The 19,757-nt window shown below is 41.9% G+C and overlaps 1 protein-coding gene across 1 annotated transcript; it reads left to right on the top strand.

Annotated features, from left to right (window-relative positions):
- The first annotated feature begins 357 nt into the window (after positions 1-357).
- Positions 358-726, top strand: LOC133778962 (uncharacterized mitochondrial protein AtMg00810-like). The gene has a single exon (XM_062218971.1). It carries the CDS (start codon positions 358-360, stop codon positions 724-726), a length of 369 nt encoding a protein of 122 aa, XP_062074955.1.
- The last annotated feature ends 19,031 nt before the right edge of the window (positions 727-19,757 follow it).

The raw sequence follows: 19,757 nt of genomic DNA, 5'->3' as shown, positions 1-19,757 counted from the left end.
CTTAAGCAAGCCCCTAGGGCCTAGTTCGCAAAGTTGACTTCTGCACTTCTTTCATTTGGTTTCATAGCTTCCAAATCGGATCATTCTCTGTTTCACTGTGCTACCTCTGCTTCTATCACTTTAGTTTTGATCTATGTAGACGATATTCTAATTACTGGAAGTTCCATTGCCTATATTTCCTCTCTTATTTCGGACCTGAATTCGAAATTCTCTCTGAAAGACCTTGGTGAGTTGAGCTTCTTCCTTGGCATTGAGGTGACTTACACAACAACTGGATTGCATCTTTCCCAGTCCAAATATCTCAAAGACTTGCTAGCTTGCACTAAGCTCCAATTTTCTAAGCCAAACTCCACACCAATGAATGCAGGCCTTCGATTATCAGCATACAACAGTGATTCGGTTGAGAGTCCCCAATATTATCGCTCAATTGTTGGGGCACTACAGTACTTGACAGTAACACGCCCAGAGATTGCATTCAGCGTGAATAAAGTTTGTCAATTTATGCATAACCCCCTGCAGAGTCACTGGACAGCGGTTAAACGCATACTCAGGTACCTCTCGGGCATGGTAGACTATGGCCTTCATCTTCAAAAATCTTCATCCCTTGAGCTTATTGGATTTTATGATGCAGACTGGGCCACTGACCCTGATGACAAACGATCCACCAGTGGGTACTGCATCTATTTTGGCACCAATCTTGTAGCTTGGCAATCAAAGAAACAATAGACAATCTCATGATCCTCCACTGAAGCTGAGTTCCGTAGTTTAGCTCACACCACTGCTGAAATCACCTGGCTGCAATCCTTACTCACCGAACTTCATTTTCCCCTTCCACAGCCTCCATTTATCTAGTGTGATAATCAAAGTGTCGTTATGCTCACTGCCAACCCTGTTCTACATGCTAGGACTAAGCATATAGAACTTGACCTCTACTTTGTACAAGAAAAGGTGGCCAAACGACAGCTTGAAGTTCGCCATGTATCTGCCTTTGACCAGATTGCAGACTGCCTTACAAAGGCAATTTCGAGCTCCAGATTTTCACTTCTTCAGAACAAACTCACAGTTGAAGCTCTTTCAACCATGAGTTTGACGGGGGCTATTAAGACACCTCAGCAGTCTTGATTTACTTACTCTGTTATGATCTGTTTTGTGTTGTAACTAGTGGTTATAACCACTCTCTTCTTTCTTCAAGTGTATATATACTCTGTTGTACCATTTATTCAAATATGATAATACACTTCGTCTTCTCCTCTTCTTCATTTTATGTTCTGAATCTCAAACCTTAACATAGACACTAGTATACATGCATCAACTATTTTTAGTTTCTAATGTATTTCGCAATGTCCTGTGGTGAATTTGATGAAGAAAAAAAGCTTCAATCACTTGATAAAAAACAAATTATCACACAAATTTATAAGATAAAAAATGATATGTATGTCTTTATTATTTTTAAATAAATATGATTTAATTATTCAAATTATCATAAAATATCCATAAAATATCTTATTTTAATTAATTAATTAATTTATTTTTTGTTTAAGTTTATGTTTGTTCTAGTTTTTGAATTTGGTAGTGACAACAAAATATTATATATTATATGTTTAATAAAATATTAAGTTTAAGTTTAATTAAATTTTATTTAAGTTATAAAATGTAGGGTTTTATTGTTTAAAAATAATTATCATTGTAAAATATATAAAAAATATCCTATTTTAATTTGTTTAATTATTTAGTAATTTAATTTTATTTAAGTTTAAGTCATGTTTACAATCTACCTATTGACTTCATTTTTCGTCAGCTTAAATCTGAAGAGCACTAAACACAAAATTAAGAAAATAAATAAGAACAATCAGGATTTTACGTGGTTTATCAGTTAAAATATGCCTAGTCCACGAGTCAATAGTATTGAGTGGTGGTATTCTCTTAAAGCTTTCACAAAGCAATTTAGAAGAGTATTCTCAATACCCAATTGTGCGTATCTACAAATGAAATTCTCCAGCCTATTTATAGACTGGTTAACAAAATATCTACCATTTTATTTCGGGAAGTTACAATTCAAATTTGAAATACATATAATTAAATATATTAATAATGCAATATCCCATGATAATCGGGATTTATTATCATATAACAAAAAATCCCCAAGGAATAGGGATTTCCTAACAACCATCGCGTTCAAACTAGGTTACCGACCTCGATCATACAGTTTACACACTTTCGAGATCGACCAACATCACGAGCTCGTTATTCTGGTTAGCCTCACCCTTAGCCAGCAATATCATCGAGCCTAACCCTCGGAGATCAACCTTTTTCGAGTTTGCAATGAAGGTTCGAATTGCTCTCAAATACTTAGGAGAAGAACCATCCTTTCGAGCTTGATGCTTAAGCTTGAACCTTCTTATTTGGTGCTCGATCGCCAATAGGAACAAATCAGGAAACATATTAATTTATACAAGTGTGGAGCCCTTACTTGGCATTTTCGAGCTTACACTTTACGAGCCTACATTTCGAGGCTCATTTATGATGATTTCAAAATTTGGGTGTAACATTTTTCCCCCTCAAAAGTGTTGGTTCAAATCCTAGGAGAAGGAAACTTTTGAACTTCACCTTTCAAAAAATGTGTCATCTACCACACTCGAGTATGGACATGCGTCACTCAGGGATTGCACACCAAGAGTACTCAAGTACTCCCTATCTCTGCACATGTCCTTTCACATAACCCCTTTTTGCCACCAATATTAAAACTAAACCCCATCCGTCAGATCATTTCTCAACCCGAACCAAGGGCCCAGATTTATTCGACCTTTGACATCCCTCTTTGATGTATATATATATATCCTCTCATCTTCATCACTCCCATTTTTACATTTCAACTTTCAGAGAAAAGAAAACGAACCAGAGCTTTTTTCCTTTGCAGGTTCTCTAAACCGAAGAAACAAAGAAACTCCAGTACCTTCGATTCTGTTAGATCATTCTTGCAAGCGCTCCTTCAGTTGATGATCTCATCATATCCACGAACAACTTTGTGTAAGTTTCTGTTCTTGATTCTCTTACTTTGACATATATATATTTTTTATGTGTTTATTCTGTTCATGAGAATACCTTCACTGGTTTTTACTAGTTTTTTAAGGCTTCACTGTGATACTAGGCAAGCTTTTGGTTCGAGTAGATTTGGTGTAGTTAGAATCACGATTTAGACCAAAAATTTTTTTTTGGTAGAAACATGTAAGAATGAAGTTTTTTCTGGTAATGGAGGGTTTCGTGTAGCTTAAGAAATAGGGTTTTTGTTTAGAGTTTTAAACGCACAAATCCCAAAAATATCACATTTTCGGGTAACTGCCAACTTTTCCCTAAAAATCCTGGATTCTTTTAAACTGGTATTAACCTCCCCACTCTCGCGTGGGTGCATCCTCGATGCCCGAACTTTACAATAGTTCGGGAATGACATTCGAGTCAATCTCGCCCTTTCAAGCCTTCAGTCTCGATTGAGGCAATCTTGTTTTCTCGAGCTTTCGAGCTCGAGTTATCAAAATAATTTCCTTATGATTTTATATATAATGGGTCTTCACCTTTTTCTTCCTTGTTAGATTTCATAGTACTCTGAGAATTGTTGGGGGCCCAAGTTCGATATTCCTTATTACCCATCAACACCCAGTCCTGAGTCACCTTTCACTCGAATCCAACGACTGATCCGCGAGCACAAAGAGAGGAGTGAGCAAGAAGACATACGAGATCGCTTTCGACGTCAGATAGACGAGGCCGGAGAGAAAAAGAGGAAGAGAATCCGAGTGGCAGCTTGTCCTGACTTAGACCTCGAGATCAGGCCTATTCCCTTAGACCCCAAGCTTAAAGTTACAGTCACCTGGTGTCCCGTCTTTTACCATAACGGAGGACTCTTCAGCTTATCCATTCACCTCCCAAATTCTTTCAGTCCCTACCTCGAAGGAGGAATTTTTTTAGGCTGAGCACTACTGGAGCTCAGTCAAGTCCACCAGCCATATATCTGAGCTGTTGGCCTATCATGGCCTTAAACTCTCTGGTACACTGATGTGCCATCCGATGACCTTGAATGAAAGGAGTTGCTACGCCCCGGGAGATGGTAATCCCAACCGTAAAGTCAAGCTCGCTGCCCGGTGCCGCAAGAATATGAGGACTGGGGCTCTGCTACCCTTGAAGACTTACTTCAAGGATTTCTTGGACTTCGTCGGACTCACCCCCTTCTAGCTCCAGGCTAGCTCTTTTAGGGTCTTGTCAGCCCTCAAGTCGTTGTACCATGAGATGAAATGGGAAGGGCCTTCAGCACCTGAAATATTATATATCTTCTTCCTCAAGAGCAACCCTTCTTGAGCTTGTGGAGGAGACGACTTCTACTACTTATCGAGCTATCCGAAAGAGAAATGGTTATTCGAGGATATCCCAAACCATCCTCCAAAATTCCAACGCTTCCATAAGTATTTTAGCACACTTTTATCCATTTTTCATTGAATAGTCAGGCTCAAAATATTCACACTGTTCTTGCCAGTAGCCAACTTCCACCACCCCACTCCATCAAAAGATATGAGGGAACACAAGGAAGCCATCCTCTAGTTTCCTTATGGTTGAAGGTCCCTGACCTACCTTCTCCATGAAGACAAGCTCCGAGCTTGTAGCCTTTTAGGTGAAGGTGAATCAACCAATGACTCGGGGATTCAAAAATATCAAAGTTGGGAAGATGTGCCAATCCCCACGGCCAAGCTTCCCCCGAGGAGGAGGACCTCTGGCTCGCTATTCCGTGCCTCTGCTACCCGTCATCACGATCGAGCCATTTCAGGCAACGAAGCCCACAACGAGGCCTCAACAAGCTCAACTGATGGAGGTAAAGTTGTCCTAGACCACTCCATGTAGTCTCTGTTAATGCTTAAACACAAGCCTGGCGTGATCATCGTGTGCGAAGACCCTAGAAATAATTTCTTAGCGTGGTCAAGGGTGGACCTTAGAGTCTGTAGGTTCGATAGTTGGTTAGAACAATACCAGACTATGTATAGCCTAAGCAAAGTTTGGGATGGGGTAGCCGTACAATATGGGACCAATGACTATATGGACCTTTCGAGACTATCCCCCACCTATAGGGAGGGGACTCCCCTAGAGTCGCCCAAAGATAGGGGAATTTCTTGGTCTCCGAGCTCAAGCTCGGTCAAGAGTACCAGTTAGGTTTCTATTATCCTTGAGTCTTGTTTCTTTTGATAACCCATGTTCGATTACTCATGTGCAATCTTTATGTTTTTTAGGTGACATGGACTCAGATTTGGACAACGTGCTTAACAGGTCTATGGCCTTGAAGGTGAGAAAGTGCCAAAGAGCCTCACAGAAAGGAGGTCGCCCCTCCAAGATGTCTAGAAAGACCGAGGTGGTCCCTCCGGCCTCGCCTCCCCTGGGTCCGAGTCATGCTGCCGAACCCATTTCTCAGGTCAGACCGAATAAAGCTATCGAGCCCGCGAAGCCTCCCACTATTCTGCCTCCTCTTGCTGCCCAACTGATCCAGAGAATCCCTATAGCCCCAGCGAGAAAAGGCCAAGTTCATGTGTGGGAGCGCTTCCTGTCGATCTCAACTCATGTACCTGAGTTTGTGATTGATAGTGCAGGTGGAACTCATGGAGTCAACATGGGCTCTGATGCTTTGACTCACGTGAGTCAAAGTCTTTGCCACCTCGGGGCCCCTCAATGGGAATTTCTGATCACCTGCCGAGATGCCAATGCTCTTTTTGACAAGGGTGGCGAGCTTCTCTCCTCGGTTAGTTATTTTGGCTTTAACCTTCTTATTTTGTACTAACTTATGTTGTGTTTTGCTAACTTGTGTTTATTTTTGTGTGTAGGCATTCATATCCTTCGTTCAACAAAACTTCATGCTTAATAACGAGGTTACAACGAGCAGAGCGCTTGCGCAAGAGGCTAGAGACGCTCAGCTGAAGCTCGAGGAAGATCTCAAAGCAACTAAGCTGGAGGTTGCAACAAGGGATGAAGCCATTCAAAAGGTTTCTGAGCTCGAGTCGAGGCTGGAGGCCGCTTTGAAAGAGGTCTAGAAGATCCCCGAACTTGAATCGACGTTGGAGGCGACCTTGAAGGAGGTCGAGGCCAGGAACTCCGAGATCAATGAGGTTCGAGGACTAAATGCCAGGCTGGAAGAGGAGAAGAAGATGGCCTTTTAAGTTATCGAGGGTGAGAAGGCTCGTCTTCTTGAGGATTTTAAGGCCAACAAGGATCGCGCCGTTGACATGGCAATGTACCGAATTTGGGTTAACAACCCAACCTCGACACCAGCTTCCTTGCCAATCTAGAGACTGAATTCCTCGAAAAATGGCAGGCTTGACTCGAGGAGGAAGAAGCCAGGCTCAAAGCTAAGGAAGCAGCTGAGGCTTCAGGGGCTATAGCTAGAGAGACATCTAACCCTTGAGGCCAAGATCATGAATTGCGACCCATTATAATTTTTGTAATCATTCATTTATGATTTTTATGCCCTCGGGGCAGTGACAATTTACAGCTCGATTTAGAGCTATTTAATTATCTTATGACTTTATACCAATAGAAATTTTTATGCTCTCAATTTTTTAGCTCGAAAATTTTTATGCACTTTGTTTAACCTTTATCTTTTTGCCTTGATATTATGCACTACATTTCTGGATTGAAATATTTCGAGCACTCCATTATTAAGGACCTTGTTTTATACTTGTTTATTTGCACAAATATATATTGGATTTAAGTACGAATTTCAATTTCTCCCACTTTTACTTGATTCATCTCTTTTCACCATCTTAGCATCAAAAACCTAAAACATGAACAAACAAGCATAATTCTGCACTAAAATAGCCCTAAACTAATGAAAACCTTCCTAAAAACTAGACCATAAACAAGCCTAAAACTCATTTATCAAATTCCCCCAAACTAATCCTTTACTCGCCCTCGAGTAAAGAATCTAAGTAGACTCAAACCTAAACAAACCAAGTTGACATAACCAACCAATTCCAACACTCAAGACTGCTATGCACATATAATTCTAAGGAAAACAATCATGCTATTTAAAATATTAATCTAGATTTTCAGTCAAAATACTTCACCCCTTCACTACAATCTATTAACGCCAAAACTCAGTTTACTCATAACTTGCAAATAAAATAATTGGCCACGTTATGCACATCAAATTCTCACTAACTAACCACATAACCAAATTATTCCATATGCCTGTGTTACTATTCTCCATTAATATAAACAATTGCACAAATAAGAATCAATAGGGCTTTATAGGGGATGTAATAGAAGGCTTAGGTATGGGTAAATAAAAAAACATTTTAGGCTTAATCATACCACAAGCATTCCAACTAAACAAACTTTCCCAAAAATTTCAAACCATTCATCCCTTGTTACCCCTTTTTCTGTGCAATGATTAAGAAATTTTTACAAACCACTCATTCTTTAATTTTTTTTTATATATTACACTCCCCCAAACTTAGATTTTTATATAAATATTGGTTTAGGAGTGTAATCCTTTCGCACTTTTTTTTTCTTTTTACTTTTCTCAATCACAAGAAATTTTCTGAATAACACATTATACATAACATCCCATTACACATTCACTCCCCACATAATAATTTTCATGCTCATGGTATAGGTCAAAAGAATAAATGGTAATCAAATTCACAACTAGGTTAAAAAAAAGAGTTAACAAGAAAATAGTTATAAGGCTCAAAATGGCTAACTAAGGTAAAATTTAATAGGGATAGCTTGAAAGGCACAACCAATCCAAAAATTGCCTATATCATTTTCCTTAATGTGCATTGTTTCAAATATCATCTCAAATAGTAAGCAAACAGGTTCTAGAATATATTTTTTTTCAATCTTTTTCAATCCACAATCCAAATTTGACATGCATAAAATAATTCAATTATAACATTTGCACATCATGAGCAATAGATCTATAATGTCAACATATCACAGTGAAAAAATAAAGTAATCTAACCAAGCACACATATTGTTTCAGAAGCACATCAATTTCTTTGGATTATACAGCAACACAATCAATCACATCAGAATAACAATTATCATCAACTTAGTTTACACACAAAAACATGACTCAATACAAACTAACTAGCAAACCAAACTGAAAAACACATCAAATAACATAAAACTAAAAATAAATCCCTCCCCCAAACTTAAAATGTAACATTGTCCGCAATGTCAAAGTGCATAAAGAATGAGAAAAGAGACTTACCTGAGCAGCCACATCAATATGGCAGCTGTGGAGGTTGAGACAAAGGTCCCTAAAACGGTTGAGACGGCGGCGGCTGCTGTAGCGCTATCTCTTCGGGAAAAAAAATGACCCCAACCCCTACTTGTCGTGCTTGGCATGTGGCACTGTAGCACTATAACCACCTAAACTTCAATTTTTTTCACAGGCTACGAGTTACAACACAATTTTTCCAGAATAAAACTAAAAACAACTAAAACAAAATCTCTAAAAACATTGTTCTAATAAAAAAACAAACACAAATAACATAAAATTAAAAATTAAAAATAAACATAGGAATGCCTCCTAAGAGCGTTGTCTTTAACGTCATTTAGTCAGATGATTGGCACTCCCACAGACAAAGCAGGCCCCAATCCTGCACTCACCCTGATGTTGTTGTCTGCACCGAGGACACACTGGAAAACTCCTCCAGTTGTCACTTTTGCCCTGACGACCACTAGAACCACCCCGTGCCCTCCTATCTGAACTGGGAGGAACAAAGGAATCTGGGGCCTTCCTCTTCTGCTCACTGGAGCCACTACCCCAACTGGATCCAACAGAAGGAGGCACCGTCCTCCTTGCATCGCGCCTAACTGCGCTCTCTCTCCAAATCTGGTCCTCGGCCCCCTCAGCTGTAAGGGCCTTATCTACAACCTGAGCATAGGTAATAGTCTCTGGATCCAAGGTGATCTTTACATCACGGGCGATCATAACGTTCAATCCCCGTATAATTCTGTCTCTTCTTGCTGCATCAGTCGGCACTAAATCTAGCTCAAACTTCGCCAATTTGTTGAATCTCAAAGCATACTCAGTCACGGTCAATTGATTCTAAGTCAGGTTGATGAACTCGTCAACCTTCGTAGCTCGAACTGCAACACTATAATACTTCTCATTGAATATGTTTCTGAACTCATCCCAAGTCATAATGGTCAAATTCCTTCTCTAAACTACCACGTCCCACCAGATGCGGGCATCCTCTCTGAACATGTAGCTAGCACCTCTCGTCTCCCTCAACCCTCATAAAATCCGCAATTGAGGAAATCATATTCATCCACTGCTCTGCCCGCAGTGGGTCTGATCCACCCTCAAAGGTGGAAGGATGTTGTTTCCTGAACCTCTCATACAAAGGTTCCCACCTGTTCTCCGTAACAGATTGAACCGGCACTGGCGCCACAACATGCTGAATTGGCAACCCAGTGACCTGTGGAGGGGCCTGCTGCCTCAACCGTCGTAGTTCTTCCTTTGTTTTTTGCAACCTTGCTTCCACTTCGGCAAACATCTATTGCCAATTCTGTGGGGCAGGTGGAGGGTCCTGACCCTGGTTGTCATCCTCGGCCTTACTGCCGCGGAGTCTAGATGATTGTCGAGGCATCTCAATAAATATGCCTGCAACCAACGACACTTCTCATCAGGCATGATAACAACATCCAAAACCACCTCCCAATCACACCAGCCAACCACAAACAGTAATTCACATAACATAGAAATAACATATATCACTCAACGGCCCATGCCCTGGCATCATGCATATGTTAACTCATTCATCATATTCTATATGAAATAAGCAGGCAAACAGGGCATTCAAGCACTTATTCAAGCACATTAGTCAATCAAACCAACCAACCCTGAGTCCAGCTTGTCACTAACAGCGAGCGTACATGTTCGGTCAATCTCCAAAACCAAAAACCTTGGTTTGCTCTGATACCAACTTCCTTAGAGTCGTTACTAAGTGAGTTTAAAACGTGCATTTAACTCGCTAATCGAGGTTTTAAGACAAAAATGTAATCAAATCATAAACAGAGTCATAAACTTTGAAAATAGTTCCACTTACTGAAAATCATAAAACGTTTAACATTTGGGATCCCCAAAACACTGTTTAGAAATATTTACAAACCAAAAATATATTCAAAGTCGGCTAGACGACAAATTCCAAGTTTAGTACAATCATCTCCCAAAATCCCCCTGGCCGTGGCAGCCAGGCAGGCCAAACATGTACGCGTCGCTTCACGCTCTCCATACTCATGGTTGGTTGACTTTTCCCTTGCCCTTACCTGCACCACAGAGCACCCGTGAGCCGAAGCTCAGAAAGAAAACCCTCACAAGCAGATAACATATGCATATCAAACACTTAGCATATAAACAGGCCATCAATAGGCAATAAGCATACGGCCATGTCGTCCCAGGCGCTTTACCAGGCCCTGGGTTCGCGGTCCACACCGTAAGGATATCCTAGGTATCCTTTAGGATCTCGCACACCGCGTGCTAAACGCTGCTCCTGACCCCTTGCCGCACTCAGCCTTGCATTCCACTTGCTTAACGACGTTCACGGTCCCATGCCATTTCCGGCCATGCCGACCTCGGCCTGCACCGTTCCCGGCTCTTGCCGAACATTAACACATATGCATACATAGCATAATAAAGCCAATACTAAACATGAATAAACTCAATCAAAGGGCTACGCCCTGCAACATAATCATATACGGCCCTGCCCTGCATACAAGCTCTACGGGAACAGTAGTTTTCTTACCTGTGTCCCGAGCTTTCCAAGCACCGATGTCCCGAGCACAGTCCCCTAATCTGAGCCTCGCCAAAACCCTAGTCACAACGCATTAACAATATTCATCCATCAAGTTATAATCCATTAAATAACCTCGAGCATAATTCTAATCTCCAGGACCTTGAATTCTATCAATCCGGGTGATAAAATCCATCCCGAGCCTTAACCTTTGAGTTCCCAAGCCTAACCCCACTTTAAAGCTTAAAATTTCACTAAGAGCTGCGGCCCCATGAGGCCATGCCACGGCCCGCCCCCAAACCCAAGAGCAGCACTAAAACAGGTCAGGCGCGCCACGGCCCTAGCTAAGGCGTGTTGCGCCCTGCCCTTCTTCCAGGCCACCAAAAAGCTTCAAAGGGCAGCGGCTCAGCAAGAACAATGTCGCGGCCTGACCCTTCGAACCCAGAAAAATCCTCCATTAATGCCACGAAAACTCAGCCAATTTATCCCAAAATCAACCCAACAATGCAAACCATTAATCACAGAAGTCGTAAAACAGTTTCAGCAGCAAAACCTAACAAGAACTTAGCTCAAAACCTCATCTAATCTCAAGAGTGATCCTTCACCCAACACACATGCAACACTCTAATATTTCAATAGAATACCTATAACGCCCTAGTTACCGCAGAACAGTTACGGTGAAGGGTGAACCAGAAATTTGACTTGCTACCGAGTCCTTTGGTTAAAAACGTGCTTCTAGGTGTTATTAACAGGCTAAGGTGGAAAACCAATAAAAAGGAAAGGATATATTTTATTAAGTACATAAAACTGTTCATGGGCCCATAAAAATCCTTTACAAGTTATTTACACCTCAAAATGGTCATTACTGTTTCAAATTTACAAACTCGCCGACCTAAGCGGAAAAAATAGAGTAAACCCCCTAGATCCTCTGAGAAATCCTTGGCCGTGGTGGTCAAGCGGCCGCATATGTTTCACCACCAAAGCTCTCCACTCAAGGCTGGGTGAGCTTTTCTTTCCCTTTACCTGCACCACATAGCACCCATGAGCCAAGGCCCAGCAAGAAAACACAAAATAGCATGATATAATATCAACAATGATCATAATAGTCATTCAGGACTTCCAGTCCAAAAAAGGTAAGTGCAAGTCGCAAAAGTCACTAAGGTGGGTACAACTCCCTTTAGCCATGTGACAATAGGGTCACCGAGGCTTAACGGATAAGTGAACCTTTCACTAGCTTAAACAGGATAGGTGCATGATGACTAGTCACCAACATAACCTTCCTCATGACTCTAGAGTCATAACTATGGAACATTGTTCCCTAGCCATGTGACAAGCAGTCACCTGGGCCTTTGGCCCTGGCTCTGAGTAACTAGTCTTAGACTATCCAAGCACTTATAAGTTTCATCGACCTTAGGGTCGGTCCAGCATTAATGCCTTAGAGTCATTCAATGCTTATTTCGATTAGAACTAATCTTCATTCGGCCCTGGATTCAAGACGCTTATGCCGTTTCTGACTCTTAGGTCAGTGATACGCGACCAGTGCCGTCCCTGACTAATTAGTGCCACACACAGGTAAACAAAATTCCCTAGCATTTAATATGCAATCAATGTCCACATTTATCAACTAACATGCCTCAACAATAATTATTCATGTCACATACACAGGGTGCAGTTTTCTTACCTCTGATTCGAGTGAGAATGAATAAAAGAACGACCCTTGAGAACGATCTGACTTTTAGTCCTTTAGCGGTCACCTAGTCATAACCAAAATATGGGACACCATCAATAAAATGAACATCAAAGGTTCCCAAACCAAGATCTAGCCTCTGGAACATCAATCCCCACTAATCCAGGTAGTAGGAACCATCCCGAGGCCTAAAACCAAGTTCCCGGGGCCAAAACACTCAAACAGGCTCAAACCTGTCCAAGGGCTGCGGCCCTAACACCTTGGGCCGCGGCCCCCAGGCACTCTAGCAGCAAGGGCCGTGACACCCTACACCTATGGCCACGACACCCAGCAAGGCAAAAACACTCCACCAGCTACTTCGAGCTAGGGCCGCGGCGCCCAAGAACAGGGCCGCGGCCCCCAACCCAGAACCATCCCCAAAATCATTTTCTTCATCCCAAACCCTCCAAAAACATACCTAAACACTTCCAAATCAACAAATCAAAGTTCCTAAGCTTCTCAATGATCCAAAACATCAAATCCCGAGGCTCAAACAAACCAAAAACTCAACGATTCACAAAATCCAATTCTAAGCTTAGAAACTCTAAAAACTCAAAACTTAAAACTTAGATTACCTTTGATTGGGTTGTTTCTCGTCAAATCCTTCGGTCAAGAAGGTTTCAATCTTTCCTAGGATCGCTATGCCTCGATCCTCACTTGATTCCGACTCCTAGAACTCGAGATTTCTTCAAAAACACTTCGAATGGTAAAACGAACTAACGGGAAGAGAACGAGTGGTTTTCTAACGTACGATTCTATCTGACAAGCTACTTCAAGCTTAAGTAACCTCAAATAAAACCTAGTGCTCGGGACCCCAAAAACCTCCCTGGGAACATTATAGTCAAAACTTCCAGAATTTGCTCGTGATCTCAATAACTCCAAATTTATCATCAAATAACATTCTCATAACTCAATATCCCAAATAAAAGACCCCCGTTATGACAAAACCACTAATTCATAATATAAGACCGTCTCATGCCGAATAACTCAAATATATCTCCATAATAATGGGATCTCATTCACAAATCACAATATGCACCCAAATATACAAATATGCCATCAACATGCCAAATTACCAAAATATCATAATAATCAAATGTGGACCCACATGCACGCATATAACATCATATTATAATATAATTCATATAAACATGCATATTATCATTTAATGGCATAATTAAACAGTTATGGCCCTCCCGGCCTACTAATCCAGCCATCAAACAACATTAGGGATTTTGAGGCATTACAACTATCCCCTCCGGATGCTGACTCTGCATATCTGACTCCAGCTCCCAGGTCGCTTCCTCGACCTTGCTGTTCCTCCATAACACCTTAACCAACGGTATCGTCTTATTCCTGAGGACTTTATCCTTTCTATCAAGTATCTGAACTGGCTACTCCTCAAAGGAGAGATCTGGCTCAAGCTCCAGATCTTCATAACTCAAAATATGACTCACATCATATACATACCTCCGAAGAGCTGAAACATGAAATACATTATGCACGGCCGACAATGCCGAAGGCAAAGCCAATCTGTAAGCCACTTGAGTAACCCTCTCCAAGATCTCAAATAGACCTACAAATCTAGGGCTCAGCTTGCCCTTCTTCCCAAACCTTCTCACCCCTTTCCATGGCTAGACTCTAAGGAAAACATAGGCTCCCACTTGGAACTCAACGTTCCTGCGTTTGGGATCTGCATAACTCTTCTGCCTACTCTGAGAAGCGAGCATCCGAGCTCTAATCCTCTCAATGGCCTCACTGGTCCTCTGAACTGCCTCAGGACCTAAGTATCTCCTTTCACATGTCTCATCCCAATGAATGGGAGATCTGCATTTCTTACCATACAACATCTCATAAGGTGCAACTCCAATGGTAGACTGATAACTGTTGTTGTAGGAGAACTCTATCAAAGGTAGATACTTACTCCAAGATCCACCAAAGTCCAACACACATGCTCGCAACATGTCTTCTAATATCTGGATCGTCCTCTTAGATTGCCCATCTGTCTGAGGATGATAAGGAGTACTGAACTTCAACTGTGTACCCATGGCCTTCTCTAAACTCCCCCAGAACTTCGAAGTAAAAGTAAGGTCCCAATCTGACACGACCGACCTTGGTGTTCCATGGAGACACATGATCTCTCTCACATAGAGATCTGCATATTGATCAACTGTATAAGTAGTCCTCACTGGCAGAAAGTGAGCTGACTTGGTGTAGCGATCCACTATCACCCAAATAGAATCATGCTGACCAACAGTCCTGGGTAATCCCACCACGAAATCCATCATGATGTCCTCCCACTTCCACTCTGGGATATCCAGAGGCTGCAATAACCCCGCCGGCCTCTAATGCTCAGCCTTGACCTGCTGACATGTCAAGCACTTAGCCACATACTCCACTACATCTTTCTTCATCCCCAGCCACCAATACAACGATCTCACATCCTGATACATCTTCGTGGTGCCTGGATGCAAAGAGTAAGGTGTAGTATGAGATTCATCCAGAATCTCTCGCCTCAAAGCAGTGTCTAACGAAACACATATCTGCCCCTTGTATCTCAGCAAGCCTAACTCAGACACTGTATAATCTCTGGATGCTCCAGCCAGAACATCCTCTCTGATCTTGATCGGCTGTGAATCACTCAATTGACCCTCCTTGATCCTCTCCAATAGTGTAGACTGTAGCGAAATATTAGCCAACTGGCCCACCAGCAACTGTATACCAGCACTAGTCATATCATCAGCTAACTCTCTGGCTATCAGCCTCATACCATAAATCTGTCTCGGACCCTTCCGGCTTAAAGCATCAGCTACCACGTCGGCCTTTCCTGGATGATACAAAATCTCACAATCATAATCTCTTACTAACTCCGGCCAATGCCTTTGTCTCATGTTTAAATCTTTCTGAGTGAAGAAGTATTTCAGGCTCTTGTGGTCTGTATAGATCTCACACTTTTCTCCTTAAAGATAATGCCTCCATATCTTTAAAGCAAAAACCACAGCCGCCAACTCTAAATCATGAATGGGATATCTCTTTTCATACTCCTTCAACTGACGAGAAGCATAAGCAATTATCCTCTCTGATTGCATCAGAACACAGCCCAAACCCTGATGAGAAGCATCGCAGTAAATTACAAACTTCTCCTGATCTGTCGGAAGACTCAGAATCGGAGCTGTAATCAACATCTGCTTCAGTTCCTGGAAGTTGTTCTCACATTTATCTGACCACACAAATTTCTGACTCTTGCGTAGCAGCTCAGTCAATGCAATAGTAATCATTGAGAACCCTTCCACGAAATGCCTATAATAACCTGCCAATCCAAGGAAACTTCTAACCTCATAAGCATTCTTTGGCCTTGGCCAATCTCTGACCGCTTCAATCTTCGCTGGATCTACCTTAATCCCCTCCTTACTGACAATATGCCCAAGAAAGGACACCTGAGATAACCAGAACTCACATTTCTTGAACTTTGCAAACAGTATGTGTTCCCTCAGTCTCTGTAGAACCAACCTCAAATGCTGCTCATGCTCTGACTCAGACTGAGAATATACAAGAATATCATCAATGAAGACGATCACAAAATGGTCCAGATAATCCTTGAACACTCTGTTCATCAAATCCATAAAAGCAGCAGGGGCATTAGTCAATCCAAAAGACATGACTAAGAACTCATAATGCCCATACCTGGTACGAAAAGCAGTCTTCGGTATATCTTCTTCCTTGACCCTCAACTGATGATAACCAGAATGAAGGTCGATCTTTGAAAATTCCTTCTTACCTTGCAACTGATCAAACAGATCATCTATCCTTGGCAAAGGATACTTATTCTTGATTGTCAGCTTATTCAGTTCTCTGTAATCAATACACATCCTCAGAGAACCATCCTTTTTCTTTACAAACAGAACTGGCGCACCCCAAGGTGAGAAACTAGGTCTGATAAAACCCAAATCTAATAGTTCTTGCAACTGTACCTTTAATTCTTTTAACTCAGCTGGGGCCATTCTGTACGGTACTCTAGACACTGGCTCCGTCCCTGGTGCCAGTTCTATCACAAACTCAATTTCTCTGTGCGGTGGCAACCCTGGAAAATCCTCTGGAAACACATCCAGAAATTCACAAACAAGTCTGGTATCTTCTGGTCTCACTGGCACGACCTGAGTGGTATCAACCACACTGGCTAAGAATCCAATACAACCTCCTTGCAATAGATCCCTAACCCTCAATACAGAAATCATAGGTATGCGAGGTCCATGCACTGTACCAACAAACACAAAAGGATATTCACCTTCAGGCTCAAAGGTGACCATCTTCCTTCTGCAATCAATGGTTGCCCATACTTTGCCAACCAATCCATACCCAATATCATGTCGAAGTCAGTCATAATCAACTCTATCAAATCCACTGACAACTCTCTGCCCTCCACTGTTACTGGCAAAGATCTGACCAATCTCCTGGATACCACTAACTCTCCAGTGGGCAACAAAGTTCCAAACCCCACAACATAAAATCACAAGGTCTACGCAGTCTATCAATAATACTACTAGCAACAAAAGAGTGTGTAGCACCAGAATCAATCAATACATTATAAGGGGTTCCAGCACTAAGAAGTTGACTTGTAACTATTGAGGGAGAAGCCTCAGCTTCTGCTTGTGTCAATGCGAACATTCGAGCTGGGGCCGAGCTGTGCGCTTTCCTAAGTTCTTCTTTTCTGATCTTAGGGCAATCCTTCTTAAGATGACCTACAGCTCCACATGAGAAGCAGGCCCTTTCCCTACACTCTCCCAAATGATGCCTCTTGCATCTAGGGCACTCAGGATAAGACTTCCAGGCTTCACTACCACCTAGACAACCCAATGAAATACCACGGGGCCGCCTATCAGGACCTGGAACTGAGAAAGTGTCAGGAACCTTCCTCTTCTGATCACTGGGGCCTCCACCCCTACCAAAACCCACAAATGGAGGACCTGTCCTCCTGAAATCCTTTCTGGCTGCACTGTCACGCCAGATCTTGTTCTCTGCACTCTCAGCTGTGAGTGCCTTCTCCACCACTTGTGCATAGGTAGTAACCCTAGCCACAGTGGTGATACGTACATCACGGGCTAATATGGGTTGTATCCCCTGAAAAAATCTCTCTCTTCTGGTCCCATCAGTGGGCACCAGTTCCATGGAAAATTTCGCCAAACGATCAAATTTTAAGGCATACTCAATGACTGAAAAATTTCCCTGAAGTAGCTTAATGAACTCCTCTACCTTTGCCGCCCTAATAGCATCATTATAATATTTCTCATTAAACAGAGTTTGAAACTCTTCCCAACTCAGGGCATTTACATTCTTGGTCTGGGTGATAACCTCCCACCAGATTCGAGCATCCTCCCGAAACATATAAGTGGCACAGGCCACCCTCTCATTACCAGATATCCTCATGAAATCAAGGATAGTGGTAATCATACTCATCCATTGTTCTGCCTTGGCAGGATCTCCACTGCCCTAAAAAACTAGAGGTTGTTACTTCTTGAACCTTTCATAAAGAGGCTCCCATTTATTTCCAACCTCAGGCAGCTGCTCAATTGCTGGCACCGACACAGGAGGTTCCTCTGATACACTGGCCACTACATGCGCTTGCTGCTGTTTTAGGAGATGAAGCTCTTCTCCCTGTCTCAACATTGTTGCCTGCAGATCACTGATTATCTGCTGCCAGTTTACAGGAGCAGGCTGTGGAATCTGTGACTAGTCATTTTCCTGACCTTGACTATTATTATTCTGGCCTTGATCACTTTGGCCAGCTGACGTATCTTTCTGCTCTGGATTCATTCTTATCACTGATACCTTGCTGAAATAATAGTCAATACGGCCAGTCAGGTAGTATTAACTAAACCTCTTGCCGCCTTACGGTCCAAGAACAAGCAGGCAATTATCATATTCCACAGTCATACAATTATACAAGCAGATCATGTTTATAGCATTTAGCACTTAGCATGTATCACATAATAATTCACAATCAACCATACTAATAAGTATGTTCCAGCAATTTCAGTACTAATTAGCACACGGTTGCTGAAAATATAATATTTCAGGGCACAGGTTTAACATGGTGTCCCATGCATACAGGTAAAGCATATATACTATATTTAAGCAGTTATACATATAACTACATAAATAGTTACCAAATCATGAGTCGAGCTTGACTTCAGTGATGTGTGTACATGCCCAGCCAGTCTACAGGAACCCTAACCTTGGCACGCTCTGATACCAAGTTGTAACACCCTGGTTACCCTAGAACAGTTACGGTGAACCAGAAATTTGACTCGCTACCCGAGTCCTTTGGTTAAAAACGTGCTTCTAGGTGTTATTAACAAGCTAAGGTGGAAAACCAATAAAAAAGAAAATATATATTTTATTAAGTACATAAACTGTTCATGGGCCTATCAAAAACCTTTACAAGTTATTTACACCTCAAAATGGTCATTACTGTTTCAAATTTACAAACTCGCCGACCTAAGCGGCAAAAATAGAGTAAACCCCCTAGTTCCTCTGAGAACACCTTGGTCGTGGTGGTCAAGCGGCCGCATATGTACACATCACCACTTAAGCTCTCCACTCAAGGCTTGGTGAACTTTTCTTTCCCTTTACCTGCACCACATAGCACCCATGAGCCAAGGCCCAGCAAGAAAACACAATATAGCATGATATAATATCAACAATGATCATAATAGTCATTCAGGACTTCCAGTCCAAAACAGGTAACTGAAAGTCGCAAAAGTCACTAAGGTGGGTACAACTCCCTTTAGCCATGTGACAATAGGGTCACCGAGGCTTAACGAATAAGTGAACCTTTCACTAGCTTAAACAGGATAGGTGCATGATGACTAGTCACCAACATAACCTTCCTCATGACTCTAGAGTCATAACTATGGAACATTGTTCCCTAGCCATGTGACAAGCAGTCACCTGGGCCTTTGGCCCTGGCTCTGAGTAACTAGTCTTAGACTAGCCAAGCGCTTATAAGTTTCATCGACCTTAGGGTCGGTCCAGTATTAATGCCTTAGAGTCATTCAATGCTGATATCGATTAGATCTAATCTTCATTCGACCCTGCTTTCAAGACGCTTATGCCGTTTCTGACTCTTAGGTCAGTGATACGTGACTAGTGTCGTCCCTGACTAATCAGTGTCATACACAGGTAAACAACATTCGCTAGCATTTAATATGCAATCAATGTCCACATTTATCAACCAACATGCCTCAACAACAATTATGCAT

The sequence above is a fragment of the Humulus lupulus genome, chromosome 5, assembly GCF_963169125.1.
Source record: "Humulus lupulus chromosome 5, drHumLupu1.1, whole genome shotgun sequence".
NCBI lineage: Eukaryota > Viridiplantae > Streptophyta > Magnoliopsida > Rosales > Cannabaceae > Humulus > Humulus lupulus.
This window is presented reverse-complemented; position numbering and strand designations above follow the sequence as displayed.